Here is a 19,451-nt window from a genome sequence, read left to right as displayed (position 1 = left end):
AGTTTACATCATATTTGGTCTTTTTTTATTTCTGTCACTAGTCCATTTTCTTATTCTATAAAATAGATAGAGTAGTTGAGTTTCTAATGATGTTAAAAATGGACTTGGATGAAAAAAATCATAGAGTAAGGGATTAAAAAAAAAAGCAGAGGTATAAGTGATTCAAAGCAAAATTTTAGGAAGATTTTTTAACTCTTCCCAAAATTAGTTGAGGGGTTCTAGAATATAGGTATTTGAAAAGTATAAAATTTTATTAATATTTTTTTTTAAGTTTTGAATTTTAAAAATTATATTTTTTAATTTTTATGCTTTCTAATTAGGCTTTTACTGATACCGCAAGTATAGGATAATTTGAGTTGGGCTGATGTTGGCTCCAATGATTTGTATATTATAAATGGTTTTAGTGTTTGTAATTTTAAATAACATAAGTTATGTCATTTTAGGAGAGAGATAGATATAGAAAAACAGAAATCATGGGAGAGAGAAAGTGAGTAGTTTTTTTTTTAATTTAAAATTCAAATTTTCTGTATCTGTATCTCTCTTAAAATGACATAATTTTGTGTCATTTAAAATGACAAACACATTTTCTATTATAAATACATTGTTTATAATTACTTTATCTATTTAAAGTTTATTAAAAAAGTGAATAAAACATAATTAAATAATTAATAAACATTATTATCAAAAAAATTTAATAAATACAATATAAATTATTAGATTGTATTAAGTCATATTATATATATATATATATATATATATATATATATATATATATTTTATGTATAAATTATAGATCTATACATATCAAATCGGTTTAAGCAATTAAACACTCGTTAATTAAACCAGTGATTAATAACTTAATAACTAGACCAAGTCAATAACCAAAGCGAGTTTTACAATATTGTATTATACATATAGTTCTGCATATTTGATGCGTAAGAGTGTTTAAAACAAAACTAATTAATCAAATCTGAACAAATAAGTCAACAAATAAAGAACCCTGAAATAAAAACATGGAAAGTTGAAAAAAAATTAATTAAATTGATTTAATTTTTGCCTAAATTTGAAAATAGAATCATTCCAAATTGAATTGAAATTAATATGATATAATAATAATAATTTACCAAAGAATTTTTCATATTTCCATACTCACTAAAGAAATTTCCTATTATAGCATAATGCAAATTTTATTATTTCTCTTGAATATGGATATATACTGTGTGATTTAAAATTAATTTAGACCTTTACTTAAAATTTAAATTTGTGTTCTGATGTATTTTTACAATTTTATTTGAACTTATATGTTGTGCATTTTGATAAAACAGTTTAGACTTGTATTTAATATATTTTGATAAAATTATAATTTATATTTAAATGATATTTAATGAATTTGATGAGTTTACCCGATTTAATTTTATATCAAATTTACATTTTAAACTAAGTCGACATAGTTATTTAATAAGTTAGTTTTTAAGACATGAATAAATATGTTACCAAAAAAACAAATTAAGACATGAATGAATACAAAATTTCAAATAGAAAATGTCCAGGGACACGGCAAATATAATGTGCAAAATTCATAACATTGTGAAATGTATTTAAGGGTTTATAAAATTTATAGAAAAAAATTCCTAAAATATTATTCATTAATTCCCCAAACCCTGAAAATGACATTTTTTTAAGTTGTTGGAAATATCTTTATCTCGTGGCTGGAGAAACACTATTTTCATATTTTAAAACTAAAATAAAAATTTGATAATAAAATATAATTACAAGAGGTACTACCACTACAAACTGGAAATAATCGGTCTGTTTGATGGTGTTTTATATTTTTTTCTTAAAATTATTTTATGGAGTAATTAATGAAATAGGTGTTTTCTTCATGGTATAAAGCGGCATCGGTCCTCATCCGTAGGAACGAAAAAGGAAAAGAGAATTTTTATTTTTTTTAGTAAATTGGTGGCTGCAGATAATTATGCACAGCATCCGCAATATTTATAAAATAAATAAAAGGAAAAGGGAAAAAAGAAAAGAAAAAAAAAGAAAAGAAAAGAGAAAATAATAAGTAAAAAAAGGCAGGCAGCCACAGTTAGGTAATAATAATAAATAAAATTGAAAGAATATCTCGAATTATTGACCATCCATAACTTACCTGTTTCTCACACCAGTCATGACACGGTGCACTCAATCACCCACTGCCACGTCGTCCGCACGTGCTACATTTACCTACACTCCCTAGAGTTCCTGCATACTCCACTGGGGTTACAATAGAAGCCGTAATTTTTCCAGATCTCTCAATTTAATCGGCGTTGCCTTTTTCCTCGAAACCTCACACACTTCGCTCTCTTCTCATCTTCATAAACCTAAAATGCAACTTAAATTCACTCCAAATAAACCCCAAACACGAAGGCATCCCACTTCTTAAACTTATAACTTCTCTCTCTGTGTGCCAGCACATCATTCCCCACCTACTTCTCCACCACTTCCGGTCTCTCCTCAGCCGCCAAAACCGGACAAACAATTCACTTTCAACTAATTCAACTGACCGGTGCATGGAATAATGGATTACCGGTCACCGCCGACGATGAATATCTGGACCGACGACAACTCCTCCGTGATGGAGGCTTTCATGAGCTCCTCCTCCGACCTTTCCTCCCTCTGGCTAACCCCGTCCGCTACATCCACCACAACTCCGGGACCCGACCCGATCAGAGCCCCGCCGCCGCCGTTTCCGGCGCAATCGCAGCCTCTATTCAACCAAGAGACCCTACAGCAGCGTCTGCAGGCGCTGATCGAGGGCGCCAGGGAGAGCTGGACCTACGCCATCTTCTGGCAATATTCCTACGATTATTCCTCCGGCGCCTCCTTACTCGGCTGGGGCGACGGCTATTACAAAGGCGAGGAGGACAAAGGAAAAGGCAAACTCCCCAAAGCGACGTCGTCTTCTGAGCAGGACCACCGCAAGAAGGTCCTCCGCGAACTGAATTCCCTGATCTCCGGCTCTTCCACCTCCGTCGACTATGCCGTGGACGAAGAGGTAACCGACACCGAGTGGTTTTTCCTCGTGTCGATGACTCAGTCATTTGTTAACGGAAGCGGCCTGCCGGGCCAGGCTTTCTTTAATTCAAACCCAATCTGGGTCGCAGGGGCGGACCGGTTATCCGGTTCGGCCTGCGAGCGAGCCAGACAGGGCCAGGTGTTCGGGCTTCAGACCTTGGTTTGCATACCATCAGCTAACGGCGTCGTAGAGCTTGCGTCCACGGAAGTGATTTCCCAGAACACTGATTTGATGAACAAGGTGCGTGTTTTGTTCAACTTCAACAACCTCCCCGACGTGGGTTCATGGCCGTTGAATTCTGTTACAGCCGATCAAGGCGAGAACGACCCTTCCTCGCTCTGGCTCAACGATTCCTCTGGCGGGATCGAAATTAGGGATTCCGTTAATACCGTTACGCCTGCTTCGGCTAATACAACGATTGACAAGACCTTGCAGTTTGAAACCCCTGGTTCCAGTACTCTAACCGAAACTCCTAGTGTTGTTATTGTTACCAACAACACTAACAGTCACCAGCAACGCCAGCAATCGATAAACCATGGCTTCTTCTCGAGGGAACTGAACTTTTCAAGTTCCATGAAGCCAGAAACCGGCGAGATTCTTAGCTTCGGGGATAGCAAGAAGACCTCTTACAGCGCCAACGGGAATTTCTTTTCCGGTCAGTCGTCCCCGTTCGTTGCCTCCGAGGAGAACAAGAAAAGGAGGTCCCCTACTTCCAGGAGTAGCGTTGACGATGGAATTCTCTCCTTCACTTCTGGTGTGATCTTGCCGGCATCGAATATAAAATCTGGTGGTGGCGGCGGCGGCGGCGGGGACGGTGATTCCGACCATTCAGATCTAGAAGCTTCTGTGGTGAAGGAGGACGATAGCAGCAGAGTGGTGGAACCGGAGAAACGACCCCGGAAGAGAGGGCGCAAGCCGGCAAATGGCAGAGAGGAGCCGTTGAATCATGTTGAAGCGGAGAGGCAGAGGAGAGAAAAGCTGAATCAGAAGTTCTATGCTCTTCGTGCGGTGGTTCCTAATGTTTCAAAGATGGACAAGGCGTCCCTTCTTGGCGATGCTATATCTTACATCAACGAGTTGAAATCGAAGCTTCAAGGGCTGGAATCAGAAAAAGGTACATTCGAGAAGCAATTGGATTCCGCAAAGAAGGAACTTGAGCTGGCAAGTAAAAATCCACCACCACCACCACCACCAGATAAAGAAGTGAAGAACTGCAAGCTGATTGATTTGGAAATAGACGTGAAGATTATAGGTTGGGATGCGATGATTAGAATCCAATGCAGCAAGAAGAATCACCCTGCGGCAAGATTGATGGCGGCTTTGAAGGAGCTGGACTTGGATGTGCACCATGCCAGCGTGTCCGTAGTGAATGATTTAATGATCCAACAAGCGACGGTGAACATGGGAAATCAGTATTATACTCAGGAGCAGCTCCTGTTAGCGTTATCATCCAAAGTTGGCGATGCACGATGACTCTGCAGCATTGGGATACATAAGATCTATACTATTCTGTTATTTCCTGATGGTGTAGAGCTTAGGGAGATTTTGTGGCTTCCCGATAGCTGTCTCTGTAAAATACTGTTCTTTTCTTATTTTGGTCTAGTGCTTTTTGGTAGCTTAGTCTAAACTTTTGAGGTAATTTGATTTGGCAAGCTGGGTGGCTTCAAATCTGTGGAGCAAAGATAGGTAGCAGCTCTGATGAAGTCAAAATGGACTATTTTTGTGTTAATATTATCTGTCTAGATTGTATATATGTTTATCAATTATCACAAACGTGAACTCAACTTCATGAAATTTCTTGGTTATTATTATTATTCAGCTTATAAGTGATTAGATCTTCCACTGTGGTTTTGATCATGTCCTTCGTTTGTGTTTTATGTTTGTTTTGAATATGCTGTTTCTTGTGGTATGTTTTGTATATCAGCCATGGAATTGAACATTTTTTGGTCTGAATCTTCCGATAGAGTTGTGTGTTTTTTTGGTCATCTTATCTATCATTGGAATAGTATGATTTTTATGTGATGGAATCGAGCCAAAACAAAAAAGGCAAAGAAAACGTGTTGGGGAACAGTGTGTCATTTGATCTCCTGTCCTTTTTGAGGACCAGATATTGGTACCCTGTCGAGTGTGTGGTTCATTTTCAGCCATGTGAAAAATGCATCCCCCAACAAAATTCTTTTTGGCCTCTCTCTACCTTTCTGTTTGTGGTTAACATCTTTGCTACGTTTTCAGAGGACTAATATACCTCTATTTTACTTTTCCCACCAGGTAAAGCCATTTCCTGTTCTGGTATTCTACCAAGTATATTTGACCCTAACTACTTTTACACTAAAAATATCCTACGACATGTATGGTAGGATTAAGGGAAAAGAAAAAGGGTATTCAGTTCTCCTTTCCCAAAGTTGGCCGTGTACTAGGCTCTTGACATGTATTTTTTTGTGGAATCACAATCACTGGTATTGCACCAACATGAATGAAGATAGTAAGCAGTTCCCCATTAGAAAAAGACCTAAAAGTGAGGTGATTTTTCTTTAAGCTATATTGGAAACAAACACAGAATCGGAAGCTGGCTTTGAAAGTTAAAGTTCACGTTTACGAACAACAATTTCTGCTATGTTAATGCTATAAATAGAGTTTATCAATGGTCTGGCTTTGCTACTTTATTAGCTACATAATTGGGCTCATTGGGATTTTAGGAAGTTGGGTGATGCATCGGTGAACTAAGACAACTATTATTGGTTCTTAGTATTTCGTCCTTTCATCATCATCCAGCTGTGTGTTGTAACTGGGGAACCGTCCAATTAAATAAATAATTAGAACATATACATAAGAGGGAAAAATAAAGATATCACTGTCACAATTTATGATGTTTGTTAATGTTTTTTTTAAAGAGTTTTACATGTGAATCATGTAGGTGGCCTTAACTGCTTCCAGGATAAAAAATACGGATTTGGTGTGCACAAGTTAGGCTAAGGAGAAATAATCCTTAGCTATACAACTTGTTGCATAAATAATTATACACATTTAAAGAGTCATGCTTACAGATTAATTGTATAGAATTATCCAAGTCTCAGTCAAAAAGGAATAAAGGTATAGACAAAATAAATAAATTTGAAATATCCCTTAATTTATAGAGGGATTGTGATATGGGTTTTGATAGTGACCCAGGGAAGAAAGAGACAGAAGAGAAGATTCAGAGAATATAGATGAGAAAACAGAATGCCTTTGTATTGAAATCAATCGAATGAATGTCTTCTACAATCTTCCTCCTATTTTATTCAACTACAATAACTGTCAACACGTGCTACCCACGTGGCTACTAATTACATGGACTCTCTAAACCTTAAAGGCTTCCTTCTCATACGTGGAGCTCTATTAGTTACTCTATTGGACTCTCCTTCTAGCAATGGCTGAGTACTCCTTTCTGCCTCTTCCAATCCAGCTTCTGATTTCCTTTCATGACCCTTCATTGTATCAATACCCCCATCATGGAAAACAACCTTGTCCTCAAGGTTAAAAGAAGGAAATTGTGATTGCAATGCGGCAAGTGTTTCCCAAGTTGCACTCTCTGTAGGCAAATCCTCCCAAAGTACTTGTACCTCCTGAATTCCTTCATCATTAAGTCTGGAAGCTAAAATCTGTTTAGGTTGCAACACAGGTAAGCCACCAGTAAATGCACCAGGTAATGGAAAAGAATGAGTACCATTATCCCCTTGAAAGGGTTTCAAAAGAGACACATGGAAAGTATGATGAATTTTGGCTGTTATAGGCAAATTTAGCTTATAAGCAACCTTGCCAATCCTCTTAGCTATTGAAAATGGACCAAAGAATCGATAGGACAGTTTATTAAAAATCCTCTGGCCTGCTGATTGCTGTCGAAATGGGTGGAGTCTAACCCAAACCAAATCACCAGGTTTAAACTGAATGTCCCTTCTCTTTGTATCTGCCATGAGTTTCATCTGATGTTGTGCCTTCTCTAAGTTCTTGTGAAGCTGCAATAATAGTTGTTGTCTATTCAACAGCATGTCATCTACTTCAGGGACAGTTGCTGACTGTGGAAGATAATCTTTCAAAGAAGGAGGATCTCGACCATAAACCACCTTAAAAGGTGTCAATCCTGTTGCTGAATGAGTAGCAGTATTATAGCAGAATTCGGCCCATGGAATGAATTTAGACCATTGCTTGGGAGACTCAGCAGTGATACACCTCAAATATTGTTCCAGAACCCGATTGACCACCTCAGATTGGCCATCTGATTGTGGATGATAAGCTGTGGACCTCTTCAATTTAGTGCCACTCAACTCCCATAATTGCATCCAAAAATTGCTAAGAAAAATAGGATCCCTGTCTGAAATTATAGAACGGGGTACTCCATGCAATTTGCATACCATCTGGATAAAAAGGTTAGCAACCTTAATAGCATTGTATTTGCAAGGCAATAAACCAAAATGAGCCATCTTAGATAGTCTGTCCACTACCACCAGGATTGTAGTATATCCAAAAGAATTTGGGAGGCCAACAATAAAATCCATTGAAAGATCCTCCCATATCCTTTCAGGAATTAAAATTGGTTGAAGTAAGCCAGCTGGCTTTTGGGTTGGTACTTTAACCTGTTGACAAATCAAACAAGAATGGACAAATTGCTTGATATCCTTATGCATACTCGGCCAGTAAAAAGTTGCAGCAATACGGGCTGTAGTCTTCTGTATTCCCAAATGACCACCAACAAAAGATGAATGACATTCCTGCAAGATTTGGCCAACCAAAGGAGAAGCAGGATCCAATAACAGTTTTCCCTTTGGCAATAGCAAGCCATCTCTAATTACCAAATCCTGGTTTGAGGCAGTAGCAAGTCTCACTGTATTGTATTTTTGTAAAAAAAAATCTGAAGTCATGTTTTCTTGCCTAAGGTCATCCAATATGTGAAACTGATTAGTGGAAAGGGCCATGAAACTCATAATTTCGGGTTGTCTAGAAAGAGCATCAGCTGCTCGATTATCCTTGCCAGGTTTATAAACAATAGCATATTGAAAACCCAACAATTTGGTGAGGTAATATTGCTGTTCAGGAGTCTGAATGACTTGGTCCAATAAAGCTTTTAAACTTTTGTGGTCAGTCCTAAGCAAAAACCTTCTTCCTAGCAAATATTGTCTCCACCTCTTAACTGCTTCAGTCATGGCATAAAGTTCCCTGACATAAGCTGCAGCATGTTGCATTCGGAGAGTTAATTTCTTGCTAAAATATGCTAAAGGATGATCTCCTTGTAATAACACTGCACCAACTCCTAGATCCGAAGCATCTGTTTCAATAATAAAGTCTTGTTCAAAATTTGGCAAAGCTAGCACAGGGGCAGTGGTCATGGCTGTTTTGAGTGCCAGAAAAGCTGCTTGAGCTTCCTTAGACCAGCTGAATGCATCCTTCTTGAGCAATTCTGTCAATGGGGCAGCAATAGAAGCATAGCGTTGTACAAACTTGCGATAATAGCCTGTGAGGCCTAAGAAACCACGCAACTGTTTCACATTTTTGGGAAGAGGCCAATCAAGCATTGCCTTGATTTTATTGGAATCCATGCTGACCCCAAGATTGGAAACTATATGCCCAAGATACTCCACCTCCTTTTGAGCAAAAGAACACTTGCTCTTTTTAATAAAGAACTGATGTTGTTGTAGTGCCACTAATACCTGCCTCAAGTGATGTATATGCAAATCCAAAGAAGCACTATATACAAGTATGTCATCAAAGAATACTGCCACAAATTTTCGCAAAAATGGCTGAAGAATGAAATTCATTGTAGCTTGGAAAGTGGAAGGAGCATTAGTCAAGCCAAAAGGCATGACCAAAAACTCATAATGGCCTTGATGTGTCCTAAAGGCTGTTTTATAGACATCCTCAGGTTTGAGTCTTATTTGATGGTAACCAGCCCTCAAATCCAACTTAGAAAAAACTTGAGAATGATCTAGCTCATCCATTAATTCATCGGCTGTAGGAATAGGAAATCTGTCCCTAATGGTAATAGTGTTTAAGGCTCTATAATCAATACAAAACCTCCATGTCCCATCTTTCTTTTTCACTAACAATACTGGTGATGAGAATGGACTGGTGCTGTGTTTAATGAGGCCAGTATCAAGCATGTGAGCTATTTGTTTTTCAATTTCCTCTTTTTGGAAATGAGGATATCTATATGGTCGAACATTCACAGGTAAGGAATTTGGTTCTAGATGGATTGCATGGTCAATTTGTCTATGGGGAGGTAAAGTAGTAGGCTCTTGAAACAAAGCATCAAATTCATTTAAAAGATGTTGTACCTGAGAACAATGGACCTTTGATTCTGTATTCAAAGAAGGTTCCAACATCTGTAACTGAAACAAGGAAGCCACTTGGCCTGTATTGTTGATTTTCTTGAACTGATTAAGGGAGATAGGTCCTGTATGATTGTCTCCTTTGAGCTTAATAGTAGTTCCATCCCACATGAATTCCATTGTGAGTTTTTTGTAATCCAATGTAATAGGGCCAAGCACTTGTAACCATTGGACACCAAGTACCATGTCAGCTCCTTGGATTGGCAGAACATAAAAATCGACCAAGAAAGCATGTTGTTGTATCTTCACTAGCACTGCTGAACAGAAGCCTTCACATTGCAATCTTTGGCCATTACCCACCATGACTTCGAACTGCTTGTCAGTGGTTATGGAAAGTGCCAGAGTAGACACCACTTTCGGTTGAAGGAAATTATGCGTGCTTCCACCATCAACAAGTAAGGAAAATTCTGACTTACCAATGTGACTAGTAAATCTGAGAGTTTGAGGTACTGACATACCAGCCAAGGCATGGAAGCTGATATGAGGTGTTGCACTAGCAGTGTCACGTATCACTGATTCTGGTTGTTGTGACTCATCTACCTGTACTGGCATATTCTCCTCGAGTAACTCATCATCAGGTACAATTAGAATATGTACAGAAGCTTTACATTTGTGGCCAAAAAAATATTTGTCACCACACGAAAAACACAAATTTTTGTCCTTCCTTTCCTGCATTTGGCTTTGGGATAAACGTTGGGTTATGGGTTTAGTATAGTTTGTATTGGTATATGAAGTAGTCTTTTGGCCGGTATCTGGGTTCAATTTGGGTGTGGGTAATAATGGTGGAAGTGGAGAATAAAGTTTTGGAGGTTTGTTTTTCAAGTTGAGTTTGGTTTCCTGAAGCTTGGCTAATGAAATTGCACGGGTTAATGAAGAGGGGTAAAAGGCGTATACATCATGTTTAATGTCTTGTTTCAACCCAGAAACAAAGCAACTAATGAGAAATGACTCAGAGAGGCCATCTACCTTATTCGAAAGGAGTTCAAACGCTTCTTGATATTCTAACACAGATCCAGTTTGACAGAGCTTCGTCAACTGACCTTGGAAATCTTCCATGTCCGAAGGTCCAAATCGAACTTGGATAGCATGCATGAACCCACTCCATGAATCAACAATGGTATTCTTTTTGAACCATTGAAACCAAGCTAAAGCTTTACCTTCAAGATAAAAAGGAGCAATCTTGAGTCTCTGACCTTCCTCCATTTCATAAAAATCAAAAAATTGATTAATCTGAAAAATCCAGCCTTGTGGTTCATAAGATCCATTGAAACGTGAAGCTTTAAGACGCAAATTTCTTGCTGCGGCATGATCTTTGGAGCCTGTAGGTTGAACGTTGTTAGGTGCGCTTGTTGCTGAATGTGATTCCTGGTAACTGTCAAGGATGACATCTAGCTTGCATGTCAATTCCTGAAAACGTTTATGCATCTGTTCGCGTAGACCTTCCACCTCCGATTGCGTATTCTCCAATCGATCTTCGAAGGTGCGAGCTCGCGTTTCCGGTGCCATGGTTCAGGAATGAAAGCACCAATTGATATGGGTTTTGATAGTGACCCAGGGAAGAAAGAGACAGAAGAGAAGATTCAGAGAATATAGATGAGAAAACAGAATGCCTTTGTATTGAAATCAATCGAATGAATGTCTTCTACAATCTTCCTCCTATTTTATTCAACTACAATAACTGTCAACACGTGCTACCCACGTGGCTACTAATTACATGGACTCTCTAAACCTTAAAGGCTTCCTTCTCATACGTGGAGCTCTATTAGTTACTCTATTGGACTCTCCTTCTAGCAATGGCTGAGTACTCCTTTCTGCCTCTTCCAATCCAGCTTCTGATTTCCTTTCATGACCTTTCATTGTATCAGATTGAGTCCGTCAGATTCTTAAGTGGGGAGTTAAACTCGTAAGCATAGATCCAATAAGAACATACAATATATTAACCATTAGTCCGTTTATAATTCCATCTTCAGAATTGGTCCAAGAGACTACAGAACAGATTGAGATGATTAGAGATCTGTAGAAGAAAGCACAAAGCCGTCAGAAGAGTTATTATGATGCAAAGCACAGACCCCTTCAGTTCTCTAAAGGGGATAATGTATTTATTAGATTGTCACCCACCACAGGAGTTGGGAGTGTTTTGGGAGTTAGAAAGTTGAGTCCACAGTTCATCGGACCCTGCCAGATAATAAAAAGGGTTGGACCGGTGGCGTATCAGCTTGCTCTACCTCCCAACTTAGCGAATTTACATGATATGTTCCATGTGAGTCAGCTTCGCAGATATATATCTGATGATTCACACATTGTTCAGCCTGATGATGTAGAGGTTAAGAAGGACCTGAAGTTCGTTGTTGGACCTTCTAAGGTTCTTGCTCGAGATGAGAAATGACTTCGAAATTGAGTCATTCCCATGATCAAGATTCAATGGGAAGGATTGACACCTGAGGACGCCACATGGGAGCGGGAGGATGATATTCTCCGGTGATATCCCGATTTTGATATCAGGTATGATCCAATTTTGAAGACAAAATCTTTTTAAAAGGTGTGGTGAATATAATAACCCTAATTACATGACTTTTAAATTAGAGGGTTACAATGATGACCTTATGGTCATAAATAGAATGCGAATGAAATTCTAAGAATTTGGAAACCCGTATTGAGGATATTCCAGTCAGGTGAATTTTCATTTGTTGTTTTTGACTGCTGACGCCGTAATAGACTGTTGAATAGCTCCAGTACAATGAATTTAAGTTAGAGAGCTATCGTAATGATATGAATATCATAAATGATGTAAGCATAAGATTTGATGAAGTTTGATACCTATATTGAGGGTATTCTGAACAGTTGAGTTTTTGGTTTTTGTTTTTGACTGCTGACGGAGTAACAGTCCGTAGAATAGCTCCAATCTAGCAAATCTGAGTTAGAGAGCTAATCTAATGATATAAACATCATGAATGAGGTTAGTATATAAAATGGTGAAGATTGATACCCATATTGGGGTACTTCTGAAAAGTCATTTTTACCGAATATTTTGTACTGTTGTCGCAGCAACCGGTAGAATCCCAGAATGGGAAAAATATGAAATAATGGAATGAAAGCCCAATATATGCCTAACAAGTCATAATTAGATCAATAATGTTAAAGTTAAGAAGATTATGAAATCCGGGTACAATTAAGAACATCGGTAAAGACTATAGTGCAATTAAATAGCTGCAAGTGGATCTGTGATCTAATCAAATTTTAAGTAATGAACATGATAATTAGAGAAAATTAATATTAATTACTTAAAGTTAGAGTCTTGGGTGTTTTCAGATAAAAATTTGATAACAGTTCAAAGAAAATTACACCGGGTGTCACTAAATGACAGAAAGCCACTTAATGACATGGCATAAACCCTAAAAACATAAGAGACCCTTTCCCTCATTTCTGATCAGCACCCTAGCAGCCACCCCTCTCTCTAAGTTTGAGTTTTTTAAATTTTCTCCACATTCTCTCTAAGATTCCACCACCAAAACTTCATCAAATCACCAAACACTCTTCACAAAACTTGTTCCCCTCATCCTCCTCTTCAAGAACATACCATTTTTGTTCTTGAAAGCCAAAATTTCATTGTGCATACCCCTCCATACAGCAGCATTTTCTTGGCTTTTTTCAAGCCATGGTGTTGGTGCTTTGAGTTCTCTTTAAAGAACCTCACTTTAGTGCCTACTTCCCTAAGTTCTAGTGTAAGTTTTCTTCTTGAAAAATCCCACCTTTGTGTTGTGTTCTTGATTTCTAACCTTGAGTTTTCTTAAAGGTATGTTCTTTGTGGAAAGAAAGCATGCTTGCTTGAGAAAGATGGGAGCTTGAAGCATTGGTGCTCATTTGAAGATGTAAGTATGAAACTTTGAAAAAATGGTGACAAAAATCCCACCACCACCACCTAAACAATTCATCCATCATGAGTTCTTAAGGAGGTTGATATGTTTAATTGATAAAAATTGGTTCTTGAGGTTGTTAAGTGTGGACAATCATGAGAAGGACCAAGGGAAAAGGTTAAAAATGCAACCTTTAAGCTTAAAAATGCTAATCTTGATTAAGGAATGGATTTAAACTCTAATGACTCTATTATATCAAATCTTTCCTTAATAGTATAATTACGATTTTATGTTTAAAATTTAATTAAACGTAGGATTAGTGGACTAATTAAGTGTAGGACTTAATTAACTAAAGAAATGGTAAAGCTAACTAGTTAAGAACCTAGTTTGTATAAACTAAACAATTTGGCCACCTAAGGATCAATTAGGGTTTAGTATGTTAAATATTCGTTTAAGACCTAATTAGGATACTAATCTAGGGTTTAAGTGAAGTGGACCATGCATAATGTATTAATTAACTATAAAAACCGTAAAATGGACCTAATGAGGGTTTAGAAGAACTAATTATGTAATTAGTGAACCTAATGAACTAAGACCTAATGTGACTATGTGGGAATGTATAAGTGACCTAATAATTGGGATTTGCTAATTAAACTCACTTGGGGTTAAATGACCAGTTTTTAGGCTAACTTTGGGAGAGCATATCTCCGTCCACAGAGGTCCTATAAAGATGTTCCATACATCATTTTGAAGCTTGGGATCTCATCTATGTGGTATCAGAATTTAGTACCATTTGAAGATATATAACATTCTATAGGTGCGATTGAGTGAAGACTGCCAAGGGAGGCCATGTGCAGGGGTTGTACGTGGCTGCATCTTCCATGAATTGTTTCTCTCTCAGTTCTTACTCAAATTAGGCTCATTGTATATCAAATTAAAGCTGAATGTATCTAGTTTTCTTTATAAAAATTTGAGAGGAATTGGTTTAGTATATTTTCCAGAATCGCATAAATGGTGAGGGATGATTGGGGCTATGTTTGGAGTTGGTAGGCAGTTTTGCTTGTCTAACTTCAAACGGTGATAACCGGAGCTTGAAACTCCAAATGAGGCATGTGATACCAGAAAGTAAAGATAGAGCATCAACGACCAGCGGGCACCCTACAGCCCTTGCATATTCCCGAATGGAAATGGCAAAGTATTTCTATGGACTTTGTAACCAGTCTACCCAGAACTCAAGCAGGCTACGATGCCATCTGGGTAGTGGTCGACAGATTGACCAAGTCAGCACACTTAATACCGGTGAAAGGAACGTACACGACAGAGAAGCTGGCTCAAATTTATGTGAAGGAGATTGTAAGACTGCACGGAGTACCAGAAAGTATAATCAGTGATCGGGATCCTAAGTTTACATCCCGATTCTGGTATTCATTACAGCAGGCGTTCGGAACTCAATTACGATTGAGTACGGCGTACCATCCGCAGACAGACGGACAGACTGAAAGAACAATACAGACACTGGAAGACATGTTAAGAGCTTGCGCTTTAGAAAGAGAAGGTTGTTGGGATCAGTATCTTCCTTTGGCAGAATTTTCTTACAACAACAGTCATCATGCAAGTATAGGAATGGCCCCGTATGAAGCTCTGTATGGAAGAAGGTGTCGAACACCTGTATGCTGGGAAGAAGTGGGCGATAAAGAAATGTTTGGGCCAGATATGGTGAACGAAACAACTAAGCAGATAAAGATGATTCGTGACAGGATGCAGAAGGCTCAGGACAGACAAAAGAGTTATTATGATTTGAAGCACCGACCCCTAGACTTTGAAGTAGGGGAACATGTATTTGTTAAGCTCTCTCCTATTACAGGTATTGGAAGAGCACTCGGTGTAAGAAAGTTAAGTCCGCGTTATATCGGTCCTTATCAGATTCTGAAAAGGGTGGGGCCGGTAGCTTATCAGTTGGCATTACCTCCAAATTTGGCAAATCTTCACGATGTATTTCATGTTAGCCAATTGAAGAAATATGTAGCCGATCCCTCACATGTTGTATTACCGGATGAAGTGGAAGTACGACCTAATTTGAAGATCCCGGTGGTACCAATCAAGATTCTGGATAGAGAAGAAAAGCAGCTTCGCAGCAAGGTGATACCCATGGTAAAAGTGCAATGGCAAGGAAGGACTTCCGAAGAAGCAACTTGGGAGCGAGAAGATGAGATTAGACAGAAGTACCCCGAGTTATAGTAATTTTCGGGACGAAAATCTTATTAGTGGGGGAGGATATAACAACCCTAAATATTGTATCATGATTAATGAAGAATTATGATAATTAATAAACGAGACATTTCAGATGAAATAGTTTATGATTAAGTAAATTAGAAGTATGGGTCCAATGGACCAAAGACATAAGCATTAGGGATCCAATGAATTCATGGATCAAAGTATAACCCAACAAAGGAAGTTTTAATTCCATTTAATGTGGACAAGTCCAAGTGATACAAAGAAAGCTCTATATGATAAAGTAAAGTCCAATAAGGTAAATGAAACCCAAATCAAGTTAAAGCCCAAAGTAAGGCCATGACATAATAAACCTAAAGAAGTACTATATGACTAGGAATTTAATTAGAATTCTTTCCCTACAAGCAAGAAGCCCACGGTTTTACTAGAGAAAACAAGCTCTAAGAAGTCAATTTAAAGTGTCATAAAATCATGGAAAAATAGGCACAAATTAGGTCAGGTTAATAGGTTAAAGGTCCATAATCTTAAGGAATAAATCATGGTCCAAAATTAAAGGAAATCTTTTCCTTCCAAGCATTTAAAATCCGCGGCCTAGGTGTAGGAAATGAATTTGATTTTATTTAATTTTCAAGCCATTAAATGCAAATCGAATTTCCTTAAGTCAAGCCAGTCAAATTCCTTTAAACAAGGAAGTTAGGATTATGATGATTAGTAGTCAATCACTTTCCCTAAATCAAGCAAATTGATGACAATATGTCAATCAATCAAATAATTCTGTTTCTTAAATCAAGGAAGCAACCTTTATGACGATTAGTCACACCTCATCAATCCCTAAAATCAAGGGAGCAACTTTTAATGACGATTAGTCACACATCATCAATTCCTTAAATCAAGCAATCACTAAATTTCCTTAATCAAGGAAATTGACATCATGTTCTTGTCCCTAAATTAAGCAATCTAACCTATGACAACAAATCACCACCTTACTCTCATTTAATGTGATCAAAACCTACCAGCAATCAAGTAATGACAAGGCTTCTAGGTTGCCTATTTGAACAAGCTTTAGTCTCTCATTTTTCCCTCTATAGCTGCGGCACTACCAAAGGAAAGAACAAAGAGTTTAGTTCATTTTGTGAAGTCCATGAATGCTTCGAAATGGTGAGTGTGTTAGTGAGAAATACCTAATTGTTCCAAGATCAAATACAAGCCTGGATCTTAGTCCTTCTTCCTAATAATTCCACCAAAGAACCCTTCATCTCTAAGCAAGAAAATCCCTCTTCTCATCTCTTTAAGCTTGTGGCCTTGTATGTTCAAGGAGGAAGGAAGTTCATTCAAGAAGATTCAAAGTAGTCAAAGGTCAAGAAGTGTTTCCTTAAGTCGTTGATCATCATCAAAGGTAAGCCTATGAACCTTCTTGGTTAGGAATGACATGTAAAAGCATGAAAGTGATATCCTAAGTATATGATCCCTAGAAGGCCGAACCATGTATGATAATTATAAGCATGAGGAGATGTTTAAATGATATGAAAGATGATGAAATGATGATGTTAGATTAGCATGTTTAGTAGCCTAGGTTCTAAATCAATTTTGCATGATCATAACCTTAGTTGGCCGAATATATAAGATGATGTTTTGAATGATGCTCTAAGATTTAAATATGATAAATTATCAATAATGTTAGAAGCATGTTTTAGAAGTAATCCCTTAGGTATTTTAGGGCAATAAGGCCGAATGGTATGTAGCCAAAAGAGGTTTTATTTGATTAATGTTGAAAGGATCTAACCATGTTAAGTTAATAATATAATTGAAAGCATGTTTTAAAAATTATATTCCTAGATGTTTATCTATGGTGGCCGAACCTATACATGCCTAGAATGAAATCTTTAATAATTCTATTAAGTGTTATGATGACCTAATAATGTCCTAAAACCTACACAAGTGGGTAAGTAAGCAAAACAACTCCTCTAGGTAATTAAACCTGCAAAGCCGAGACCTATACATGGATAAAACACAAATGTTGAATGTTATATAAGTTACTAAAAGATGATATGATGATGTTAGGGAGTCAAGGGAGCAAACAGGCAAGTAAAGAGATCAAAAGTTGAAAGTATACAAGTAAAGAACGACAAGCACTGTAAGTGTTTACAGTTGTTGAAGTAATCTCTCTATGTATGCCACCATTATGAAACTATGATAAGTTATGGTCTGACTGCAATATGTTTATAGTGCTTTACATTATGTGATTATGATATTTTTGAAACTTAAAACCATGCTATTAAATGTTGGCCTGTGCACTGATACTCCAGTTGCAACCTGACGAGGACTCTGGGTATCTCCGTAAGTCCGTAAAAGCCGGCAGGAATATGATGATGATGATGATGGCATGATATTTTTATATGATGATGTTAAATGTTCCATTTTGTATTGTTATTATAAACTGTTGCAGGAGTAAGCGTCATAGTTGGAGAATGCTCCAGCTGTGAACCTTACTGAGATTTTCCCCAAAATCTCACCCCCCCTTGACCACCCATTTCAGGAAAAGATGAAAGAAAGTAATAAGAAAGTTATGTGGGAAAGAAAGGGTAAGAGACTGTTATCAAAAAAAAAAAAAAGGGTAAGAGACTGGTACGTAAAGAAGAAGAAACTCCACCTACCTGGGAAGAGAAATTAAAGGATCTAACAGATAGAGGCCTATGGACTGAGGCTATGAAATTATTAATAGAAGCTTTTCCACATTATGATTTCGATGAAGCACTAAGTACACAATGGCTAGAGGAACCACAACCACATTATGACTGGGCTTATGATGCGGCATAAATTATGTTTTTATTTATGATTAGTTAATCTTTTTGGGATTACATTAAATAATGTTTAGTGTTATTTATTTTGTATTGACGTTTTTAACGCTTTTAATTTTATATGGAATAAGTATGGTTATGTGTTTCCATTCCGCACTCTGATATTTGCATTCGTAAAGTTTAAATTTAGACTTCCGCGCGTTGAATGCATGATGAAGGTGCACCCTATATGTATTTACATTTGGGGTGTTACATTTATGGTATCAGAGAAAAATTTCGGATTAGGATGGAACACTAACCATTTGCTGTATCTATGTACAGCAAGATGCCTCCACGAAGAACCCCTACGCAAGATATACAAGGACAAATTAACACGTTGCGGGACACCGTCACCCAATTACAAACCAACACGGGAGATATGTTTCAGAATATAATGAATGAGATCAAAAGAAACCCAAATGCTAATGCAAACAATAACGGAGCAAGCGGCTCGGGAACAGGAGCCGGGGGTCATGGTGAAGGACCCCGACCTTCTCCAGGAAACGGTGCTGCAGGTCAAGATAACCAAGGACTACTGTTGACGTTTAGAAAGCACAAACCACCCTCCTTTCAAGGAAGTCCTGACTCAATGGCAGCTGTACAATGGCTGCAAGCAATGGACAAGATTTTTCGAGTTATCCAATGCACCGACGATCAGAAGGTGCTATTCTCGACGTACATGCTGGAAGGAGATGCTCACCACTGGTGGGCGAATGCGTCTCAATCGTTGGAAATGCAGAATGCGGTTATAACTTGGGCCGTGTTCGAGGAAATGTTCTTGGAGAAATACTTTCCGATGTCAATCCGGGATAGTAAACAAGGAGAATTTGACAAACTGGTTCAAGGAACGATGACGGTGGACCAGTATCATGCTAAGTTTAATGAGTTACTAAGATTGGCAACGTACAGAGGAGCATTGCCTTTACCAGACTTTCTGATGGCGAAGTTTCAAAGGGGTCTGAATCCCAGAATTGCTGAGCTAGTAGCCGGCAACGACCCATGTGACTTTGCAACCCTAATCAATCGATGCAGAAGAGTGGAAGCTATTGGCCAACAGAAGAAACCCGTGGAAGCTAGCGGGAATGGTTATAAAGGAAAGACTGGACCATGG

The 19,451-nt window shown here is 37.9% G+C and overlaps 1 protein-coding gene across 3 annotated transcripts; it reads left to right on the top strand.

Moving 5' to 3' along the window:
• The first annotated feature begins 2,280 nt into the window (after window positions 1-2,280).
• LOC133293293 (transcription factor MYC2-like) lies at window positions 2,281-4,881 on the top strand. Of its 3 annotated transcripts, none has more exons than XM_061491838.1 (2): window positions 2,281-2,670; window positions 2,713-4,881. In XM_061491838.1, the coding sequence occupies exons 1-2, from the start codon at window positions 2,561-2,563 to the stop codon at window positions 4,529-4,531; spliced, it is 1,929 nt and encodes a 642-aa protein (XP_061347822.1). In that variant the 5' UTR covers window positions 2,281-2,560; the 3' UTR covers window positions 4,532-4,881. The 3 variants fall into 3 exon arrangements, with proteins under 3 accessions (XP_061347822.1, XP_061347823.1, XP_061347821.1); XM_061491839.1 differs by having other exon boundaries at window positions 2,281-3,411; window positions 3,508-4,881; XM_061491837.1 differs by having other exon boundaries at window positions 2,281-4,881.
• Window positions 4,882-19,451: the final 14,570 nt, after the last annotated feature.

This window comes from Gastrolobium bilobum, unplaced genomic scaffold (genome assembly GCF_033153095.1).
Source record: "Gastrolobium bilobum isolate Gb01-03AN ecotype WA unplaced genomic scaffold, APGP_CSIRO_Gbil_v1 utg58782, whole genome shotgun sequence".
Classification (NCBI taxonomy): Eukaryota; Viridiplantae; Streptophyta; class Magnoliopsida; order Fabales; family Fabaceae; genus Gastrolobium; species Gastrolobium bilobum.
The sequence above is the reverse complement of the archived record's forward strand: the minus strand, read 5'-3'. Positions and strand labels throughout refer to the sequence as shown.

What these genes read in the sequence shown, in the direction of transcription:
- LOC133293293 (XM_061491837.1), top strand. Translation starts at nt 2,561, where the DNA reads ATGGATTACCGGTCACCGCCGACGATGAATATCTGGACCGACGACAAC.